This window comes from Bos indicus, chromosome 24 (genome assembly GCF_029378745.1).
Source record: "Bos indicus isolate NIAB-ARS_2022 breed Sahiwal x Tharparkar chromosome 24, NIAB-ARS_B.indTharparkar_mat_pri_1.0, whole genome shotgun sequence".
Lineage (NCBI taxonomy): Eukaryota > Metazoa > Chordata > Mammalia > Artiodactyla > Bovidae > Bos > Bos indicus.
The window spans coordinates 30566465-30587460 of NC_091783.1; the positions used below are offsets into that span (position 1 = coordinate 30566465).

The 20996-nt window shown below is 43.3% G+C and overlaps 1 protein-coding gene and 1 long non-coding RNA gene across 3 annotated transcripts in view; one reads left to right on the forward strand and one right to left on the reverse strand.

The window, feature by feature from the left end:
• LOC109578020 (uncharacterized) overlaps positions 1 to 13784 on the reverse strand; it is a 36502-nt gene extending 22718 nt beyond the window's left edge. Inside the window, exon 1 of one of the 2 annotated variants that reach the window (XR_002183645.2) lies at positions 13455 to 13784. This is a non-coding gene — a long non-coding RNA (uncharacterized lncRNA). The remainder of the gene's footprint in view (positions 1 to 13454) is intronic. The other variant, XR_011563786.1, reaches the window with a different exon arrangement.
• KCTD1 (potassium channel tetramerization domain containing 1) overlaps positions 11802 to 20996 on the forward strand; it is a 212581-nt gene continuing 203386 nt past the window's right edge. The window contains exon 1 of the mRNA XM_070778790.1: positions 11802 to 11909. Coding sequence (XP_070634891.1) covers positions 11901 to 11909 — 9 coding nt within the window. The 5' untranslated portion in view covers positions 11802 to 11900. The remainder of the gene's footprint in view (positions 11910 to 20996) is intronic.

Sequence of the window (20996 nt, forward strand, 5' to 3'; positions counted from 1 at the left end):
AAAGAATATGCCTGCAATGCTGGAGACCCAGGTTCCATCCCTAGGTTGGAAAGATCCCCTGGAGAAGGGAATGGAAACCCACTCCAGGATTCCTGCCTGGAGAATTCCATGAACAGAGGAGCCTGGTGAGCTACGGTCAAGAATGGAGAACTTATGTTCTACCATTTCAAATCCATCTATGCCCATTTAGCTTCCAGGCATCCCTGAGTTGAACTCTGTGACCTAAGCCAAGTTATAAGAATTATGACCCGGCACAGAGTTGCAGGGGTATTTATCAGCTTAGGAACATGAGGAAGAGATTTTCTGCTACTTGCCTGCCTGCCTCCTTTCTTGTTTCCAAAATTGAGGGTGGCATTGGCATTACAGGGATTCCCTGGTGGCTCAGATGGTAAAGAATCTGCCTACAATGCGGGAGACCTGAGTTTGATCCCTGGGTTGGGAAGATCCCCTGGAGAAGGGAACGGCCACCCACTCTAGTAGAACTGCCTGGAGAATTCCATGAACAGAAGAGCTTGGCAGGCTACCGTCCATGGGATACGACTGAACGACTTTCATTTTGGCATTACAAAGACTCAACCACCCTAGTAATAGTTACTCTTTACTCTAGACAAAGCCACCCCTTTCCTGCTCACTCCCAGGAGAGGAAGGTCTTACTGAGGTTTCCAAAGCCAGCTGCATCTTGTTCAATGTCTCTGAATTGTGGGTTTGACTCCCCACCCACCAGCACATCAAGAAGCAGGCTCTGCCTATAGAGAGATCATTGCAGAACCTCAGGAGACCTTAGAAGAGTGATGAGAGCAGAGTAACTACAAGAGCCAAAGTCTTCATAGAAAAGAGACAGAGAAAGAAGGAGGGAGAAGAGGAAGAAGTCACTTTCCTATTTCATTGTACAAACCAGGAGCTTAGCCTGTGGATAAAGAAATTGGTTGGCTTTTTTTCCTCTTGTTTTATTTACTGAATACTGTGGCATAGAACTGAAGAAGGCAATGGCACCCCACTCCAGTACTCTTGCCTGGAAAATCCCATGGACGGAGGAGCCTGGAAGGCTGCAGTCCATAGGGTCGCTAAGAGTCAGACATGACTGAGCGACTTCACTTTCACTTTTCACTTTCATGCATTGGAGAAGGAAATGGCAACCCCCTCCCGTGTTCTTGCCTGGAGAATCCCAGGGATGGGGGAGCCTTGTGGGCTGCCGTCTATGGGGTCACACAAAGTCAGACACGACTGAAGCGACTTAGTGGCAGCAGCAGCATAGAATGAATTATTTGAAAGGCTCATTCACTATTTCACTTTATATATGTTTCCTGCAAGAGCCAGTTTTGGGTCTAAGAAGCCAAAGATGAGTATAAAATAGATGAGATTGAGAGCAAAATGCCTGGTTATGACTAAGACAAATGCGAGTTCTCATCTGATGGAGAGAATCTGGTCTTGGAGTCAGAGAAGGCTCTTCCTCTTACTACATGTCTTTCTCTTTCTTCATCTTCAGTACAACTGGGTTAACACTCCTGGTTGACAGGACCAAACGAAGTAATGGAGGTGAGAGTGTTTGGTTAACTGTACAAACAGAACTTCTCATTGTCTCAGTTTGAATGAAGAAGGTTAGAAAGAAAGGAAAGTCTTAAAGGGAAACCAGCAGGCTTAAGTGGAATAGTGGCAGAGTTAGTTAAGTTGGGTCTGCCCCTTACTTTCTTAAATTTGTGGTATACTAAAATATAGACTCAAAGTCAGAAAGAGAAAAACAAAATCTGTTCATGCATATATATGTAATCTATAAAAATGGTACTGATGTACCTAGTTGCAGGGAAGGAATGGAGATGCAGATATAGAGAAAGGGCTTCACAGTGCAGGAAGGAAAGGGTGGGACGAATTGAGAAGTAGCCTTGACATATATACATGATCATGTGTAAAACGGTTAGCTAGAGGGAAGCTCCTATATAACACAGGGAGCCCGGCCTGGTGCTCTGTGATGACCTAGACGGGGTGGGATAGGGGAGAGGAGGGAGGTTCAGGAGGGAGGGGATATGTATATAAAATGATGACTATTTCACTTTCTTGTATAGCAGAAACCAACACAACATTGTAAAGCAATTTGCCTCCCCTCCAAAAAAATTACTAAAATATAGACTAAAATCAGTGTCAAGATGCTTTCAAATTCAACATGTTGTCTTAAAATGGAGATTCATATTTGTTTTTGTTGCTGTTGTTCAGTCACTAAGTTATGTCCAGCTCTTTTTGACACCATGGACCACAACACGCCAGGCTTCCCTGTCCTTCGCTATCTCCCTGAGTTTGTTCAAACTCAGGTCCATTGAGTCAGTGAGTCTATCTAACTATCTCATCCTCTTCCTCCCTCTTCTCCTTTGCCCTCAATCTTTCTCAGCATCAGGGTCTTTTCCAATAAGTTAGCTGTTTGCATGAGGTGGTCAAAGTTTTGGAGATTCACATTAACATCTTAATTTACTCCTTCTAGTTCTTCAGGGAATGGAAATGGGAACTTGTGACTTCTAAGATATGAAAGAAGGGAAAGGAGAAGTAGGTTTATTCATTCTCCACCATCTAACTCCAGTCCTGCTCCCATAAATCTGCAGAGACGTGGGCTCCTTGAGTTGGGTCTGCCCCTTAATTTCTTCATTATCAATTAAATTTTTTTTTTTTCTAGCATCTCTACCATAGGCTTCATTCCTTTTGTATCAGACATGAGGAAGAATCTTCTCTTCTGTTTAAGAGTCTCCCTTTTACTTCTGGAAGACATTTTTTTCTGGGAAACTCACAGCACAGCTCTGGGAGAAAGAGTTGAATAATACCAATATCTCAAAAAGGCACTTCTCTAAATGTGATTGTGATAGGCCCTCTCTGCCATCAGCAACAACATTCCTTACCAAGAAACCATAGGAAAGAGGAAAAGATGAACCACAGATGAAGATCAGTTTTTAGGTTAAGTGGATTTAAAAAACCAGTGAGTGACATACCTATATGAAGGAAAAGAAGAAAACAGGAGAAAGCTGTGTTCTTACTCTTCAACACCTAACGATTTCTCTTGCTGCTGTTTCCAGAAACAAACAAACAAAAATCCATTTCTGGGAAATAGAAAGGCACCAATAAAACTATAACAAATTACCATGAGGCTAAAGGAAGTGGGTGTTTAAGCCGAGTGGATAGATCCACCAAGCATCTGTGGATGGCCACAAAGAATGAAGCAAGAAGACTAAGCCTGCAGCCTATGTGGTCGATCCAAACCAACCCAAACCCCAAGAGAAATGAAAAAGTAAAAACATGGACTTTTAGTTTCATAACTTCCCAAAACAAAACAAGGCATCCAGTTCCAGTTCCCTCAACTAGTGTTACATCCATAACACTAGGCAAAGGATTCCATTTAGTTAATTATTTCACTAATCTACAAACTGCTTTAGATTTTGCATTTTCAAGGTGCAAAGTACAAGGTCATGTCTACAGAATGACAAACATATAAGGACACATCTAAAATATTGTCAAGGGATTTCCGTGGTGGTCCAGAGGCTAAGACTCCATGCTCCCAATGCAGGGCACTTTGGTTCAATCCCTGGTGGGGGACTAAGATCTGGCACAGACAAATAAAATATTGTTGAACAGAAGGCTGTTTTGCCTACGTAATTCCAAGGATCTAGACATAGATGCCTTCTCTTTGATATTTGTCTTTACCACATGAAGATAAGTTTTAAATCATGTATTTGTTGCAGACCAAAGACTGAGCCCTTCCTACCTCCCCCCAAATCTCTAACTAGAATTTGTCAAAGGGAAAAAACCTGGGGAAGCTCAGCTATTTCCAGGGATTTGACCTGACTCAGATTATACAAGTTTTTATAACACAATGAAGGGCTCTGCAATGAACTTGAGCTGAGTACAGAAGTGATCTGAGCTCACATGTGAGTTGGTAAAGAGACATTTGCAGTTTTTTCTTTCTTGTTGGGGTGATGGTGGTAAAACATAGGTAAGTTCCCATGTTAGTCTTTGTTAAGTGTACAGTTCAGTAGCATTAAGCATATTCATGCTGTTGTGTAACTCTCACCACTGTCCATCTTCAGATATTTTTCATCTTCCCAAATTGAAGCTCTGTACCCATTAAACAATAACCATAAACAATAACCCCTCTCTCCTCTTCCCCAGCACCTAGTAACTCCTGATGTAGTCCTGTCTCTATGAATCTGATACTCTATCTAGGTACCCCATGTAGGTGAAATCAGACAATATTTTGTCCTTGGATTCCCACGATATTTTGACACGACAGAGCATCAAAAAAATTTTAAACAACTAAACCCTAGGTGTAATAAATTAAAAGAAAAAGATCTACTAATATTACCATACTATTACTAACAATACCAACCATGTTCCAGGTTCCGAGTTAGATGCCTCCTCTTTCTTGTCATTTCTCATTCCCACATAACAATGTTTTAAATTATGTATTGGTGGCAGACCAAAAATTTCATCCTTCTCACTCTACCTCCCGCCCCAGATTTCTTTCTGAAAGCTTTTTACTGTAGGAGGAAAACCTGGGGAAATTCTCACCCCCAACTTTGGGGAAATGAAAAGTCACAGGATGATCAGAACAATTACCAATCAAAAATCTTCAGAGGCAGACAAATAACATAAAAGCCTGATGAGTTCCTATCATTATCTTCTAAGGTCTTTCACAGAGCCTTTGTTTTTTGGGGACAACAACGATTAGGAAAGAAAGAGACACAGAGGCTTTGTTTTCTCAGCAGGAGCTGCTGTACATTTGGTACAATGGATATGAGGGGTTTTTTTTTTTTCTTTTAAAAAAATTAAGATATCCATTATCTACAAAGCAACCTTAGAGGGACAGATTGAGGATTTTAGAATTTCATGTCTGACTCTCATAGCCAGATGGTCTTTACACAATTGAAGTTCCCTTCCATCATTCATAATTATTTCTTATCACTACTATCATTAATGTTATTATTAAGAATAATATTGAAATCATTTAAACCCCCATGCTGAATAGTCCTGTCAACTTGTTCCCCCACCTCCCAGCACCCAGTTTAACTATTCAGGCTTATGCTCAGTAAGACTCTAGAACTGCTTTCTCTCTTGATAACTTTAAAGAAAGTACAAAATTCTTGCTTCCCATAGCAATTTATAGTGGCTCCTATACATCTTGAACAGTAATACATTTGTTTCTTGTTTAATTATCATTTTTTCACCAGATACTTCTTGTTGTTGTTCTTGGGTTTATTTTTAACTAAAGCCTATTCACGAATTTTTTTCTGTTAAATAAATGTTATACTTTTAATCATAGGATGATGGTCATTGGATAAGTTTTATAGGGTCATTTTCAGGAGTGGAACAAGGAAAGTGTTTTATTTCCTAGAACCAATCATTTGAGTAGACCTTCTTAACTAGGTTCTCATTGTCCTGAAATAGGACAAAGCCTGAGCACTTGTTTGGACTTTTTTAAAGAAAATATTTATTTGGCTGTGCCAGGTCTTGGTTGCAGCATGCAGGATCTAGTTACCTCACCAGGGATCGAACCCTGGCCCCCTGCATTGGGAGCGTGGAGTTTTAGCCACTGGACCACCAGGGAAGTCCCAGGGAAAGGTTTTTTAAAAATTGAAATATGACATCCAAATCATTATAGTTTTAAAGTTAGTAATGTGCTTAAGGCAGATTTTTTATGGTTAGCAAAGCTGAGAGGTTCTGACACCCAGAGGATGCATGAGAAGATAACTTTACATAAATGTATATGGTGCCCCCGAGGGGTCTCAGTTGTATTATGGGGTTTCTCATGAACAGTCTTGGTTCAGACAGAAGAACAGTGAAGCAGAGCTAAGTAGCCCTCCACCGGATGAGCTGTGCATGAGGCGCATCATGCTGCAAATAGAGGTACCTTTCAATGCCAGCCAGTTTGCCATGGGACGCTAAAACACGAAATGGAACAAAACAGCTAATGCAATGTTTATCTTCTTTAAAATGTTTCCTTCAAAGAACCACTGCATAGCTTTGTACAGACTATGGAACAGTCTGAAAATGATACTGTTTACAGTTTGGGAAAGAAGAATATACGTAAACGGCAAAGTGTAGAAAATTGGGTAATATGATGTGATTCCCTGACTGGACTATTTCTTAAAGATGTGAATCAAGCCCTGAAGTTCATCCCTTCTGATTTTTCAAATGCTATTTTCTTTTCTTAAACTTTTGTTTTTAAAGCACTTGTTTGTGCTGATCCTGTAATTCCTGAAAGGCGAAAAAGCAAATAATTAGGAAGAAAGTGGTTCATGGCAGAATTCTAGTTGAGTCCCATTTTCTATATGAATACAAGCAATTATACAAAATGCTTAATTAATTGTTTTCTATGCATGAGACAGTCTTGTCAAAATCAAGGCTCCTCAAAGGAACAAAAATAGTCTTCCCTCGTGAGGAACACCATTCATATAGGATGTTTTCTTGCTAATTTCCCCTGGAGACAATCTATTTCCCCCATTACTTTATATGAAAAAGGGAAGTGTCTGTATGGTTTCTAGATGAAATAACAAAATGAAATTTAACAATCTTTAAAGAAGATCAGCCACTGAAATTCCAATAAATGAGATACCTCTCATTGCAAAAATGTCATTCTTCCTGTGCTACTCATGGAATATGTTATTTATTCAACAATAACACTACATATTCAACAAACGCTACTATAAGCCATAATGATCATAATTGCTATCACTTGAGAACTCACTGTTCTCCAAGCACAGTTATAAATACTTTCTATGTATGGGCCCATTCAATCTCAACATAAGGCTTCAAGTGGGGAATGTTCGTTGGAATTTTATGCCTAAAGAAACTAAGGATCAGGTTACACTGAAAGTTGCAGAGCTGCGTGTGTAACTCAATTAATTAGGTTGGTAACACTTAGTAGCATTTATTTATTTGAAATATAGAATGTGAGGGTCCAGCAAAGGATTTTAAATGCCAGGAAGAAACACAGGTGCTACCGAAGTCTTTTCTTTACATATCAACTTCCTTGCCAACGGAGGCATTTCTCTATCAAATAAGACTAAAGGGTGGTAAGGGTATTCCATGACACACAAGTTTTATTTCTGCATTCATCTTCTGTATTGCTTCATAATGTGTGATTATAAGCAATAAGCTTTGATAAAAGACCAAACTGATTTAAAGGCCTCGGTACAAGGATTTGATACCTGCTTCTATTCAAAATCATGGTTGAGATGAAACTGATGCCCATTAGCAGGTCTGCCATTATAAGGTCTACCTTTTCAGAAAGTGAGATATACAAACTCTTAACATGAACAGTGATACAGAAAACTAGTCTACTTTCCAGAAGCTAATTATAAACAGGTGGTGGTGGAGCCAAACCTCCAGGAATCACAAACCCATTTTGTTTGAGCTCATTAATGCTTCTATTCAACTCTAGGAAAATGTACACATTCCGCAGAGTTATGGGGAGTTTCAGGTTGGCTGATAAAAAACAGGTGGTTTCCTCCCCCAAACTGACTGGAAGATAAAAATAACATAACCTAATTTGCTTCCTGGGTTAAAGGGCCTGTCAGTGTAGTTTTAGGTAGACCTCTTTGGAGCAACGATGGAAATATTGTCATTTCATTACATACAGAAAGAAAAGGGTGATGATACCCAGGTCTGTTCAGGCTGAACCCAAGCACTGAGGCTCCTTCCTTCTTCTTAATGGAAAGTGCAATGGAATTTTTAGCTTTGGTTTGGGTGTCTGGCTGCTTCAGTGGAGGGCTCTTCAATTTCACATTTCATCTCAGCAACTAATGTCCACGTCTTGTCAAATCGCCACCAAGACTGTCCCGCAGGGCTTCCCCTGGACAAAGCCACGATTTCTGTGCAAACTTGTGATTTGAGGGTTCAGTGACTCAGAGACGGGCAAATGAGCTGTCTCCACGTTCATATTAGAAGGGGTTGCCGCTCCCCTTGTAGAAGATCTCTTTTTCTCTTCCTCAAAGGTCCCAGTGCTAAACTTTTTTTCCACAAAGCTCCTGGCTTCAACTCAAAAAATTCGATCATTCTTTTTCTGCCTTTAAAAACTGGTGGAACTCATTTGGAGAGAGAGACACTGGAAGATGGAAACAGAGGCTTGTGTATTCTTTTTGATTGTTTTCTTGCTGACAATTTTATTGCCATCATTTTCCGTGTTGCTGATGGTTTTTAGGCTGCTGGTCTGACTTCAACTATTTATTGAAAAAGAAGGTTGGAAGGGTTTTTAATATACTTTTTCCCAGTTCCTTAATGACTTGGGGGGGGAGAGGGGGGAAGCGCTGCAGAAATCACAAAATACAGAAATTCACTTGTGCAGGTATTAATTAGATAAAAAGTGCTTTAGTTATGATTACAAGATTGATTGAAATAAAATCAGTAAGTTCATATCTTGTACTTAGCAAGATATGGACCCTGCTTTTCACATGACATTTCATTAAATATCTATTTTAAAATTTGAAATAAGTGTACATTGTCCTACATTTGAAGGTTGTGACATTGGTTCATCTCTTTAAATTGCACAGGACAAAATAACTTCTCAATCTCAATCCCCACCATCTGAATTTTGAGTCTCCTTCAAAATACGAGAACATTAAGGTCCTTACCACAGTAAAATAAGGCCTTATTCCGCAGTCTATTTGCCACTGGATTACCACAAATTCAGGGATCAACTGAATAGATTGGATCACTTAAAAATGTCACTGACCTAATGTCCAAGAAGTGCATCTTTTTGTAAGTGATGTCATTCTGAAGTAAGAAAACATCTTAAAAATGAATGCTTCAGAACTTAATTTGCTCTAATGAATATTATTCCTTTACAAGTAGCTATCCTGGAAAACAAAGCCCCAGTAATTCTACTGCTGAAAACATTTTGAGAATTGTCTTTAATCCGTTTAAGTGCTAATAAGAAAACTGGCCTCATTGTTTACGGTTTTTGGTCATTCTTTTTTGACTAAATAGCATAAACCATCTTCCATCATTCCCTTATTCCCCAGATCTGGTACTAATTTTTCTTTTTTTTGGTGGGGTGCGGGGAGGTGGGAGGGATTGTTTCCAAAAGTTAAACATCAAAGGACAAAGATTTGTGGACCTCAGAGATGTTAAAAAGAATGTGCTAATAGGCTTTCCCCTATGGCTCAGCCGGTGCAGAATCCACTTGCAATGCAGGAGACACAGGAGACGTGGGTTTGATCCCTGGGTGAGGAAGATCCCCTGGAGGAGGAAATGGCAACCCACTCCTGTATTATTGTCTGGAAAACCCCATGGACAGAGGAGCCTGATGGGCTACAGTCCACAGTGTCACAGAGAGTCGGACACGACTGAAGTGACTAAGCTCAACAGGCTTTTAGGACAATTCCAGAAAGGGAATTCCAAAAATACAGTTTAAGCCATGTCACCAAAATTTGGAATGCTGTATGGCTTCTCCAGGGGAGCTCCTTTGAGGAGTGAGGGGGCACCATTCACCTTTCTTTTGGCCTGCCTCTGTGGCCTAGCCTTGGCCCTGTCAGTGGCTGGCTTATGACCTTGGACAAGCAGCTTTCGCTTCATCTGGAAAATAATGGGAAGAACGAGATGCTGTACCACAAATGGTCTTCCTGGCTCTCACATTCCATGATGATGATACACAGTTCTCCAGACTTGGATGAAGTCACTTTAAGGCCACACCTTTAATGTATTAAGTCATTTCAATGAACTGAGGCTGGTTCTTCCATGGTGTCTTTTCTGCTCATGTTCTCCTATATTAACATTTAGTGCCATTTGGGGGCAAGAATGGGGCTTCCCAGGTGGCGCTACTGGTAAAGAAACCATCTGCCAATGCAGGGGATGTAAGAGATGCAGGATCAATCTCTGAGTAGGGAAGATCCCCTGGAGAAGGAAATGGCAACCCACTCCAGTATTCTTGGCTGGAGAATCCTCATGGGCAGAAGAGCCTGGCAAGCTACAGTCCATGGGGTTGCAAAGTCAGATACAACTGAAGTGACTCAGCACACACACACACACACACACACACACACACACGGGGACCAGAACAAAGTTTTTACTCAATTGTATTTGGGGTTTTGTAGACAGTAAAATTTTTTTATAGTAGATCAGAGACTATATCATACCTTGTGTGTGTGTGTGTCTGTGTGTTTAGGGGGAGATTGAAACAGAACATGCACAGAACAACAATTTTGTTTTGAGTTGTTTTGGAAGCTACTGTTTTCTTTTTATAGGGTACTGATATTCTCAAACCAGATTTCTATGTTATAGGAATTTATGTTTTTTAAAAAATCGACCAACATCTCTGATTCTCATGATGACATTCATCTCATGTCACAGTAGAACCGATATAATCAACTATATATATATTTTGAGGCTTGGACCTTCCCTTTTTTGCTGGTATTTTGGGAGGGGGTTGCTTACCTTCTAAGTAAAATGATGGTGAAAAAATACTTCCGGTGAAATGCTGCCAATTGCAGGTATTCACGACATGTCTGGTTCTATTTAGTGCTCCCCCCCCCCCCCTTTCTTTTTTTAGTATCCTTGGCCTTACAGCCTGGTCTTTTTCATAAGAAATGTCAGCAAAGTCTTTGAATTAATGAACTGTGAAGTGCTCAAAAAAAAAAAAAAAATACCATTTCAAAAAGTATCCTGCATGGCTCTAACACTAATGGGAGGTGATCCTCGAGTTACAACCAAATATCCCATGCTAACTAAAAAGAATTAAGGTAAGGAAGGGCTTGAGCACAGTCTCTTTGAACAAAGACTCAGAGAGGAAGGAGAAGTGATGGGGAGTGGGGGAGGTCAGAATCAGAGTAGCAATCTGGGGAAATGTGTTTATGTTAGAGTCTCTTTAGCTCTGGTGAGCAAATAATGGAATTATACAAACCCCCCTATAAAAGAGACCAGGTGGAGGGAAGGAAAGAGAAGGGAGCAGGGGAGGTATGTTTACAAGGTTGATCAAATAAACCTTAATGGTAGGTCCCTGGCTACACCTAATGTAGGTTTTGTTTTCTTTTAATTTTGCTATTTAAAAAAAAAAATGCGGTGTAACTCCTTCAATCTTTTTGCAATTCTGCATGGTTGAACATTTGAAATGAGTTTGTGTATCACCCCCAGGCGCTGATTCAGACTTGATTGGGGCAAAGCACACTGCATGTGCTTATTTTTATCCACGTCATTTGGGACGTTTTGTCGCCAAAGGAACTAAAAATGCGCTGCTCGATTGCCAAATTATCACCTATCCTTTGATCAGACAGGGCGGTGATCTTCATCAACAAGTTGCGCGACCTTAGTGTAACAGCAGTGTCAGGTCAACTTGAGAAAGTGAAGAGAGAGCCCTAAACACAAATAAAAAGAAACAACCAACAATCCTTATAATTATCATCATCTGCTGCTTTTCCCTCTTTTGGCAAAGAAACACTCCATCCATTTGCAGAAATCGCCCGCGGAAACGTTACATCAAAACTAATCACAACGATTAAAATCAGCTTTTCTGTGCAAGAGGAGGGTAAAAAGCAAGTTGGAGGCTGGAATAAGATTGTTTTTCCACCAAAAAAAAAAAAAAAAATCTGGAAAAAAAATTTCCCTATATGTATATTTTTCTATACGTCTATGTAGAGCTTTATTTTTTGAAGGAGATCAATTGTCTGCCCTGTGATCAGTTAATTTGATTTAAGTTTTATTTTGGAGATTGATTTAGACTGGAGGTAGAGGCATGAGCTAATTGTATCCTGATCCTTGCCTTGAGGGGTTTCAAAGCCCTGGAGCAACTCTTCTCTGTATTTTGTTCTGTCTACCTTAGCCAAGCTATTGCATTTCTCTCTGGTGTGGCGAGCCGAGCAGATCGCTGGGAGAGAAATCGGAAAAGGGGGGAGAGGAAAAGGAAAAGGGGACTTGGAGAGAGACTTTGTGCTTCAATGTTTCAGGTAAGATCTGACGGTTTGGGTTTGTTATTATTTGCTAAGGAGGGTATGGCTGGGACTTTGGGCGCAACTCGCTTTTACGCATGTGCCAGGCATGGGGCGAGAGCGCGGCACACTCGCACACACACAGCCCGCCGCGGCGGCTCGGGAGCCGCTCGGACCGGCTGCGGGGCAGCGGCCGCCCCCTCCTCCGGGGCTGCTACCACCGCTCCTCGGCGTGCCTCCCCGAGAGGGAGCGGGGCGGAGCGGACGCGGCCGCGGGGGCCGGGGCGGCCGGGGGCCGGCGCGCCAGGGCCGGGCTTCCGGATCTGGGGGCCCGGTTCCGGCTCCCGGAGCGGAGCGGCCGCGGCTCTCGGAGCCGGTGCCAGCGCCGCCCGCCTGCTAGCCCGCCCGCCGGCCGCTCGCGCGCCAGCCTCCCCGGCGGCCAGGGGGCCGCCGCGCTGCCCCCGCCCTCCGTCCCCCGCCCTCCCCGGCGAACCGCGCGCGTCTCTTTCTTCCCGGGCGCCGAGCTCCGCGAACCGGCCCCACCGAGAGCCTCCCAGCGCCGCGGGCCCCCTACCCGCCGCCGCCGGCAGAAGCGCCCTCGGCCGAGAGAACGGCGCCGCGGGGCGCGCGGGGGGCGACGGCGCCCGGGGCTCGGCTCCCGCCTCGGGGTGGGGGAAGCACCGCCGCCCCCTCTGCCCGCAGCAGCCTCGGCGGGACGCCCCGCGAAAGACGCCATTGTGGCGGCCGAGCGGAGAGGGCCCCGGGGCGGTTTTTTCCTTCCCCACCCCGGTGCCCGGGCCGGACCGCCCCGCTCCCCTTTGTGAGCGGCGCCCGGTGCCCAGCGCTGTCCGCCGTCTGTCTCGGGCCGGGCTGATCCGGATCCGCCGCCTCCGCCCACCAGGGTGCCTTTAAAGCCCCCTCCCACCATCACCCCCTCCCTTTTGCAGCCTCCCACCCACCCCCCACCCGGCGCTATGGATGCAAATGTTTCATTTATTTTTAAAAAGCTCTCATTCCTCTTCCTCCCCACCGCCTCCCCTGATAAAGGGCACGGCACGTGCTCTGGATTAGCAGTCTCCCTAGGAGGCGGGGACCGGGGAGGGGGCACCGGGTTGGGGAAGGACGGGAGCGCGGCAGGTAATGGCTGGGGCTCTGCGGCGCCCGCCTCGACCCGCGGTGCCTGCGGCCGGAGCCCCGCATCCTTCCCTCCCCTGCTGGTGGCCGGGCTCCCTTAAAGGGACAGGGTTTCCCGACCTCCGCCGTCTGAACCGGCGCTGGGGGCGCCGAGTTGGGGGGTGGGGGAGAGATGCAGTTTGGCTCCTTTTTGACCTCTTTCCACTTCTCCCCCGCCGCCCCTCTTTATGGAAATACGATGTGTGCTTCCTCTCCCGCCCCCCAGAGGGACTGGGCTGGAAAATAAGAGTCCGCGCCTCCTGGAGAGAAAAAAAAAAAAAAGAGCCAGGGTTGGGGGGCGCATCCTGGTGAATTCGCGTGAAAAGTGAGGTCGGACTCGCAGAACATCCAGGAAGGGGAGACGGGAGCCGCGATGCAGGAATCCCTTACCTGGACGCAGGCTCCGCGCCGCCGCCCCGGAGTATCGCAACTTGCTAGCTAGCGCGCGGGTCGACAGTGTGTCTGCCTTTGTGCTTTCGAACGCTTGCACCGCCTTGGAAATTGAGTTCCTGGTATCAACATGTTTTCAACGTGACGGTGCTGCGGGGGCCGGCTGGGCGGGAGCCGACTAAGTTACCAAAGTTGGATGTCGGCTTTGTGCGTGGAGAGAGGCACGCGGGAACGGCCCGGTGTCCCCGCGCCACCGGCTTCCTCGCTAAGAGGTGCACCGCAGTGAGCAGAAGTAATTTGGTACAAATGCTGCGTTACCTCTGTGATCGTAGAACTGGCTGCTTTCAAGCAAATCCTTGATGGATATGTGTGTGTGTGTGTCTTCCCGTGTGTGTGTGTGTCCCCGTGGTGGAGCTGGGAGAGACGTAACAGTTAAACATACTCATTCTTTAAGAAACGTTTGCCTTCTGTTTTCAATCAACGAAGCTGGCAGCTAGAGATACAAGTTTATTTGAGAATACCCTCTGGGTACCAAGCATGCTTGGATTGTTTTAGCAAATTAAAAATGAGCAAAATGCTTTTACCTTCTCAGCAGTAGACTCCTTAAGAGACCTCCTGTTTTGTGTGTATGTGTGTGTTTTAGAGAAACATTTTCTGTGTGTCTCACAAATGTGTTTTTAATGTGGAAAAGGGGGGAATAAAAGTTCGAAAGGCTGAGGCTGATGCCATCGAATGCTGTGTTAAATCCGCTTTTACATCAAGGAATTTACCTGCCTAGATGGGAATTCGTGGAAACCAATCTCCAATGTACTTGGTGAATTTGAAATAGAAGTGGGTCTATTTGTCTCCTGGATAATGGGCAATGTGCCGATCTCTTCCTCGTGTTTATATTTGTGTGGCAGTTGGCTTACCACGAGGGGCTGGTGTTCAGAAGACTGCCCACTGACTACAACAATTTGGCTCGGGAGTCCTGCTGCTGCTCATTGGAAAGAATTGTTAGCAATTGTTTCAATGACAGTAGGTTTCGTGTTTACTAATTAGGTTGCAAAGGTGATCATTGAATTTTAAAACTTTGCATCCTAGAGAAAACTTCACAGGTTTAGGAAATGTGTTTATGAAAAGAAAGCCACTCATTAGACAAAAGTGTCACATTGGCTGGGAAGAAATTTTGAAATGAATCGGGCATGAATGAGAGTTGGCAAAAAAATCTCCCACCACAGTATTCAAAATGACTGCAGTGATTTTGCTGTATTAATTATGCCCAAAGCCCAATATAAAGTTCTCCAACACACACTAGAGGTCTCTCTTCTAGCTGTAAGATTTTCGTGTTTCTAATTCTTTGCCAGGGCGTGCATCCTGGAGTGGGAAATGACAGCTTGGTTCAGACTTACTTAGTTAATAGTGATTTATTGGCCATTTATATTACTCTAATGTGAGGTATTTATTTTGGAGAATATTCAGTAATTATTGTATAAATTATACTACCTAACCACCAAGAAAGAAACTATAAAAGATTTCCACTACATGATGATGAAAACAGATTATTCACTTTGTTGAATAGCATTATGGACCTTTTGGCAGACAATTATTTATCCAGAGCGATTTGGTTTTTTAAAATGTAAAAGTAATTAGTGAAAGATGTATCATATCAGAGAACTTTCTGAAAATTAAACTTTCATTTATGGCTAAGTTCAGCACTAAAGTTGATTGCATAAATGCTTTCTTGTCTTGCTATTTCTAAAATCAGAATGATTATTTTCTAATCCTGAAATGTGATGTTTTCTTCTATTTTCCATTTACATTGCTTTTGAGTCATTCAAAGGATGTTTGTGAATCGTCAGTTCACCAAAACTTTTATTTAGTTGAATCTGAAGCTGCATTTCTGAACTTTCTTTGGAAGTGCAATTTATAATTTCCCAAACAAGTGAAACTTTTATTTTCTTTATCTTTAGGATAAACCATCTTGGGGGAAAAAAAGGAAATTTTTGGATGCAAGCATATATGCTTATTTTAATAGCTCATGCAGAAATGAGAAAAAATGTTTTAAAAAAATTATTACAGAAGTGTGAAATACTTCAATTTTCCTAGGCACTGTAATACTACTCTGGTTTTTCTTAAAAACATACTAAATGTTAATTGCATTTTACTTGGTGATTTTCGTTTGAGATCATTCACTGCAGAGAATGAAACAGAGATTATCCTTTAAGAACAACAAGCCAGAATTCATTCATTAAGTTCATTCATTGAACAAATATTTATTTGTGGCTTCTGTACACAAGACCCTGTGCTAGATGCCAGAGACATGATGGTGAAAAAAATTACGCAGAGTCCCCAGTCCCCTGGAATTTGTGTTTCAGGTAGACAGACGTTAATCAAACAGTTGAACAATGGACAGAGAATAGTGCTTTTGAAGGGAAAGAAACTAACCAAAAGGGCAAAGTGGCCAAGACTGGGTGTTGTAGGAAGTGTTACAAACTGAGATCTAAGCAAGTAATGGGAGAAGGCAGTGGCACCCCACTCCAGTACTCTTGCCTGGAAAATCCCATGGACGGAGGAGCCTGGTAGGCTGAAGTCCATGGGGTCGCTAAGAGTCGGACACGACTGAGCTACTTCCCTTTCACTTTCCACTTTCATGCATTGGAGAAGGAAATGGCAACCCACTCCAGTGTTCTTGCCTGGAGAATCCCAGGGATGGCGGAGCCTGGTGGGCTGCCGTCTATGGGGTCGCACAGAGTCGGACACGACTGAAGCGACTTAGCAGCAAGCAAGTAATGAAGAGGCAGGAGAAGCAGAGTGAGAACAGGAAATCAGTTCCAGGCAAAGGGAAAAGGGAATGGCATTTGCCAAGCAGGGAAAAGCATGGCCAAGGGAGAGGAACTCAAGGATGCACGAGCTGGAGCTGAGAGAGGGAGGAGGCAATGATGAGAGAGCAGGTTGCGGGGACAGGCCTCTAGTCCTAACTCTAAGAGCAGAGTGAAGGGGCTTGGTAGGAGGATTGGGAGGAGGGCAGCAGTAACATAATCAGGTTCATGTTTTCCAAGGATAATTCTGATGTCACTGTGGGCAGTGAATAGAGGAGCCCAGAGTAGATGAAGTAGAGCCCTTGGAAGGCTATTAAAGTCATCCAAGCAGGAGAAGATGCAGCTGGGGTTAGGGCAGTGGGAGGGGAAACAGAAGGATGAAAGATCTAGTCACAAGGTGAAACTGACAGAATGTAGTAAAGGATTGGTGATGGGTAATCAAGGACAGAAAGGGATATCAAGTGGACTCCTAGGTTTCGGACACTAAGTGGACACTGGGATTCTGAAGACTGTAGATTTTGTGCTTTTCACTTCATTTGTAGTAGCCAGAATGAGGAGCAATGACAAGCCTCATTCACATCCTGTGTAAGTGAATTCACGCAGGAATTTGTTCCCCAATCTCATGGAGTACCTAGTGTGCCGGGCACTGATTGCTCTGCTCTTGTCTTTTATCCAAGATGTCTTTTCCTTTATAAACTGCACCTCGAAGTTTCTTTCCTCCAACTCCAAGTTGGAATTAGTCATTTGAATAGGCCTTTGTTTAACCTTCTGAAACAAAAATCAAGTCTGTGCCTTATAGTACAAATTAATTGTGCTTAAAAATATTATGAACTTGAATTAAATGACTATAAAAATGAGCTGCTCAATCATGCCTTCTGAAAGCCCATTTACATACAAATAACTGGCACAATTCTTGTGAATCACTCATTGAAAAAAACTTTTAAGGACCTTATTAACAGGGTAAAATTTGTTTAGTCTGATTTGAATTTGCTCTGCTCTGCTTTCTCCCAATTAGTTAAGATTCTAGTATGTTTGACTTTCCCGTACAGAAAGTCTGACTTTCTGTACTGATCCTTGGCTAATCTTGTTTCAATGCAACATTTTCATGCTTTTCTTAAGTGAACACTGTTTTTGGTATTTCTAATATCCTATCCATCCTTTCCATGTGTTCTTATTTCTCTAAAACTCCCTCACATCTGGCTTCACAAGCGAAGGATAGGGGAAGAGATAGTTAAGGAGTTTGGGACGGACCTGTGTGTGTGTGTGCTTGTGCTAAGTCACTTCAGTCGTGTCAGACTCTTTGCAACCCCATGGACCGCAGCCCACCACTTGCATGCATAACAATAGGGAAGTGGTCTTTGGGTGGTTATTCAACACTAAAAGAGGATCAGTTGATGAACAATTAATTTTAAAATAATCTAAAATGAGGCATTCAGTTTTTCTTTCAACATCAAAACTTATTAGAAAAATTTCAGGAAAAAAAAAACCTGCCATGAATATTTTATAATCACTTTTCCCCTTTCTGGCTGTCCTCCTTTTAGACAAGTCCAGGTAGAAGCTCCTTCCAAGAGATTTGGTACTTAGTATTTCCAGGAAACAATTTGAATGATCACTCTGTTCATTGGGGCTCCAGATACATCTGCAGTTCTACAAGATACTTTTCTTGGTAGTTCTCTATCGTGTGGGTGGCTTGGAGGGTAGGCTCTGGTTGGAAACACATTGTCATTTTAGCCAAGTCACCTGGGGATCCATTTCTTCTGTGTACACAGGAATGATAAATATCTCGCCAACCTGCCGTATAGAATTGTTGAGAGGAAAAATGAGTATGTACGGTGGGATTTCCCTGGTGGTTCAGTGGCTAAGACTTCACACTCCCAATGCAGGGGACCCATGTTCGATCCTTTGTTGGGGAACAGAATCCCATATGCCTCAACTAAGAGTTTCCTTTCTGCAAGGAAAAGATCCCACGTGCCACAACTAAGACCCCTTGGTGCAGCCAAATAAGTAAATAAATATGTAAAAAAAGATACTGCATAGAACAATGCATTCAGGTTCATTCATTCTTTTTAAAAAAGTGGGTAGGTATGGCAAACTGATATGCAATAAATAGCCTCAAGCAACCCTAATAGGCAGTTTTTCCTGAAGGACCCTCCCACCTTGGTCCCCCAGATTCTGGCCCCTTACTGCAAGTAGCAAAGGCCAGTTTGGACCACCTCACTGAACCCCTAAAACAACACTGTGGGGCAACTGCATCTCACAGGTGAAAGAATTAAGGATTTGGAAGACCACGTGACTTGGCTTGCCTGAGGTCAAAGTCTGTGTGTGCTAAGTTGCCTCAGTGGTGTCTGACTCTTTGCAATCCTATGGGCTGCAGCCCGCCAGACTCTTCTGTCCGTGTAATTCTCCAGGCAAGAATACTGGAGTGGGTTGCCATGCCCTCCTCCAGGGGATCTTCCCAACCCAGGGATTGAACCCAGGTCTCTTGTCCTCTGCATTAGCAGGAGGGTTCTTTACCTGCGCCCCCTGGGAAGCCCGGTCAAAGTCTAGGCTGGTGGCAAAGAGCAGAGATTCTAGTCCAGCAAGCCGACTACAAACCTCTACCCCGCCATTAGGCACTTTTCTGGCCCCTCTTAGACTCCTGGTTCTTTCTGTCCAGTAAATGGCATCTGAGTACTGTCACAGGCGCTTTCTTTTCTGCCATCAGCTTCTATTCATCAGCATTCACCCTGGTCTCATCTCCCCAACAGCACCCCTCCTCTTACACCAAGAGAGGAAAAAATAAAAAGCAGTTTGAGATTGGTACTGTCAGACACCTGAATTGCTCCCTAGCTCACGCAGAGCAAATCCAGCACTCTCACATCCTCTGTCATGCTGACCAAAATACAGATTTGTTTTCCATCCAATGAGAAGTGACAACAATGCCCTTCTTGCTGCCAAGACCAAGGCTGCTATTAAGAAGAAGAGTTATGAATTGAAAAGAATGTTAACTAGATAGATTTCAAATGCTTGCTAGAGGAAGGGATATTCTTCCTGATAAATCTTCCCAAAGCATCTATTGCTATCATCACTTACTGCTTTGTAGCACTTTCACTTTGCTGGAAATCTGTAGCTAATAGAACAGAAAATGTGTGTGAAACTAAAGATCCAAACTGGTCCATGTTATCAACATTTGTCTCTACCTACATGCTTGCGTGCTTAGTTGCTTCAGTCGTGTCCGACTCTCTGCGACCCCATGGACGGTGCTCCAATATTCAAATTCCACTCAAACTCTTCCCAACTCCGTTGTCTTGAGTAAACTAATTAAATCTCTCCAAGTTTCAGTTTCTTGAACTGTAACTGAGACATCAATAGTCACTATCAATGAGACAATAATATGAGATGGTTACAAGTGAGGTAATAATAGATTCTAAGGTTGTTCTGAGGGTTGAATGTGATTTTATGGGATGCACGTGCCTGGCACATAGTAAGCACTCAGAAATTATCTATATCATTATTGTTAATATCAGGAACTATGTTTATTTGTCTTTGCTTCCTCAATTCCTGATACAGTGCCTGCCACACAGGGTAAGTGCTCAATAAATAATTGTTGGGTACATGAACACAGAATTTCAGAGAATACAAGAATAAAGCCAGCTGTGACTTCACTTCCCTGTACCTACTTTTTGCCCCTGACAAGAGGGTCCAAGTTCTGCCAGATGTCCTTGCCTGAGAGTTATGGGCTTTTCCTAACTAATTGGATCAACCATTTGGGAACAGATCAAATTTGACCTGGAGAAGTATTCATGCTAAATAGGATGTTGCCTTAAAGATGCCATAATTTATCTTTTAATGATTCATGTGAAGGTCTTCTATGTGCAGTTGTCATGAGATTTCCACAATATGCAGACATTTAGGAATGATGCTATGAAATAATGAAACCACTACGTTCTGAACCCACAAAAGGTATCAGTGACTTTGTTTATTACGCAGCAAAGAAACATCAGAACTGGTCCGATACCCATTCCATCCAGCAGATGGCATTGCTACGCATTTACAAACCGTTTCTCGGAATAGCCTCTGGTCGTTCTCCTAATTTCTCACCATTGCCCCACCCTCAGTGGAAAAGAAGGTCTGAACCAACTCTGAAAACCTCCCTTGACTCCTTTGCAGGAATAACTGAGGCTCAAGAGGGAGCTGGAAGAATTTCGTACCTCGGAGTCTCCCATTTCCCCCTGTGCTGTGGGCCAGGCAAGGGGGAGCAAGCAGGTACCGTGGACTGTTAGAATCCACTCACTCCCAGACATAAGTAGGGAGTCTGTTTTGTTTGCTTAAAGCAAAACAACAGAAGAAAGTGCTGTCAACCTCCAGCGTCTCTGATGCTACCACATGCTGTGGGTTGAGAGCGTCTGGGATGCCTGTTAGTAATCTGGAATACTAGTAAAGATGGTAATCCATTTTAGGTAGGCTTGTGCCTCCAGGGAATGGAAGTGTTGTAGGCAAGTCAAACCCCACCTGTAACCCTCTTATGTAGGGTCGTGAAATGAGGTTTGGTCTCAAAGTCACTTAAAACTGTGGACCCACCGTTAGCTGGGTGACCCTAAACCTTGGCTTTATTATGTGTACAAATAAGGATGCTGACAACCACTTCAGAGGATTGTCAGAATTAAATATGTAGCAATAGTACAGTGCTTCTATGTGGTAGGCTTCTTTCCAAGGACTTTGCAATGTATTATCCCATTGGATCCTCATCCATCATTCAAGA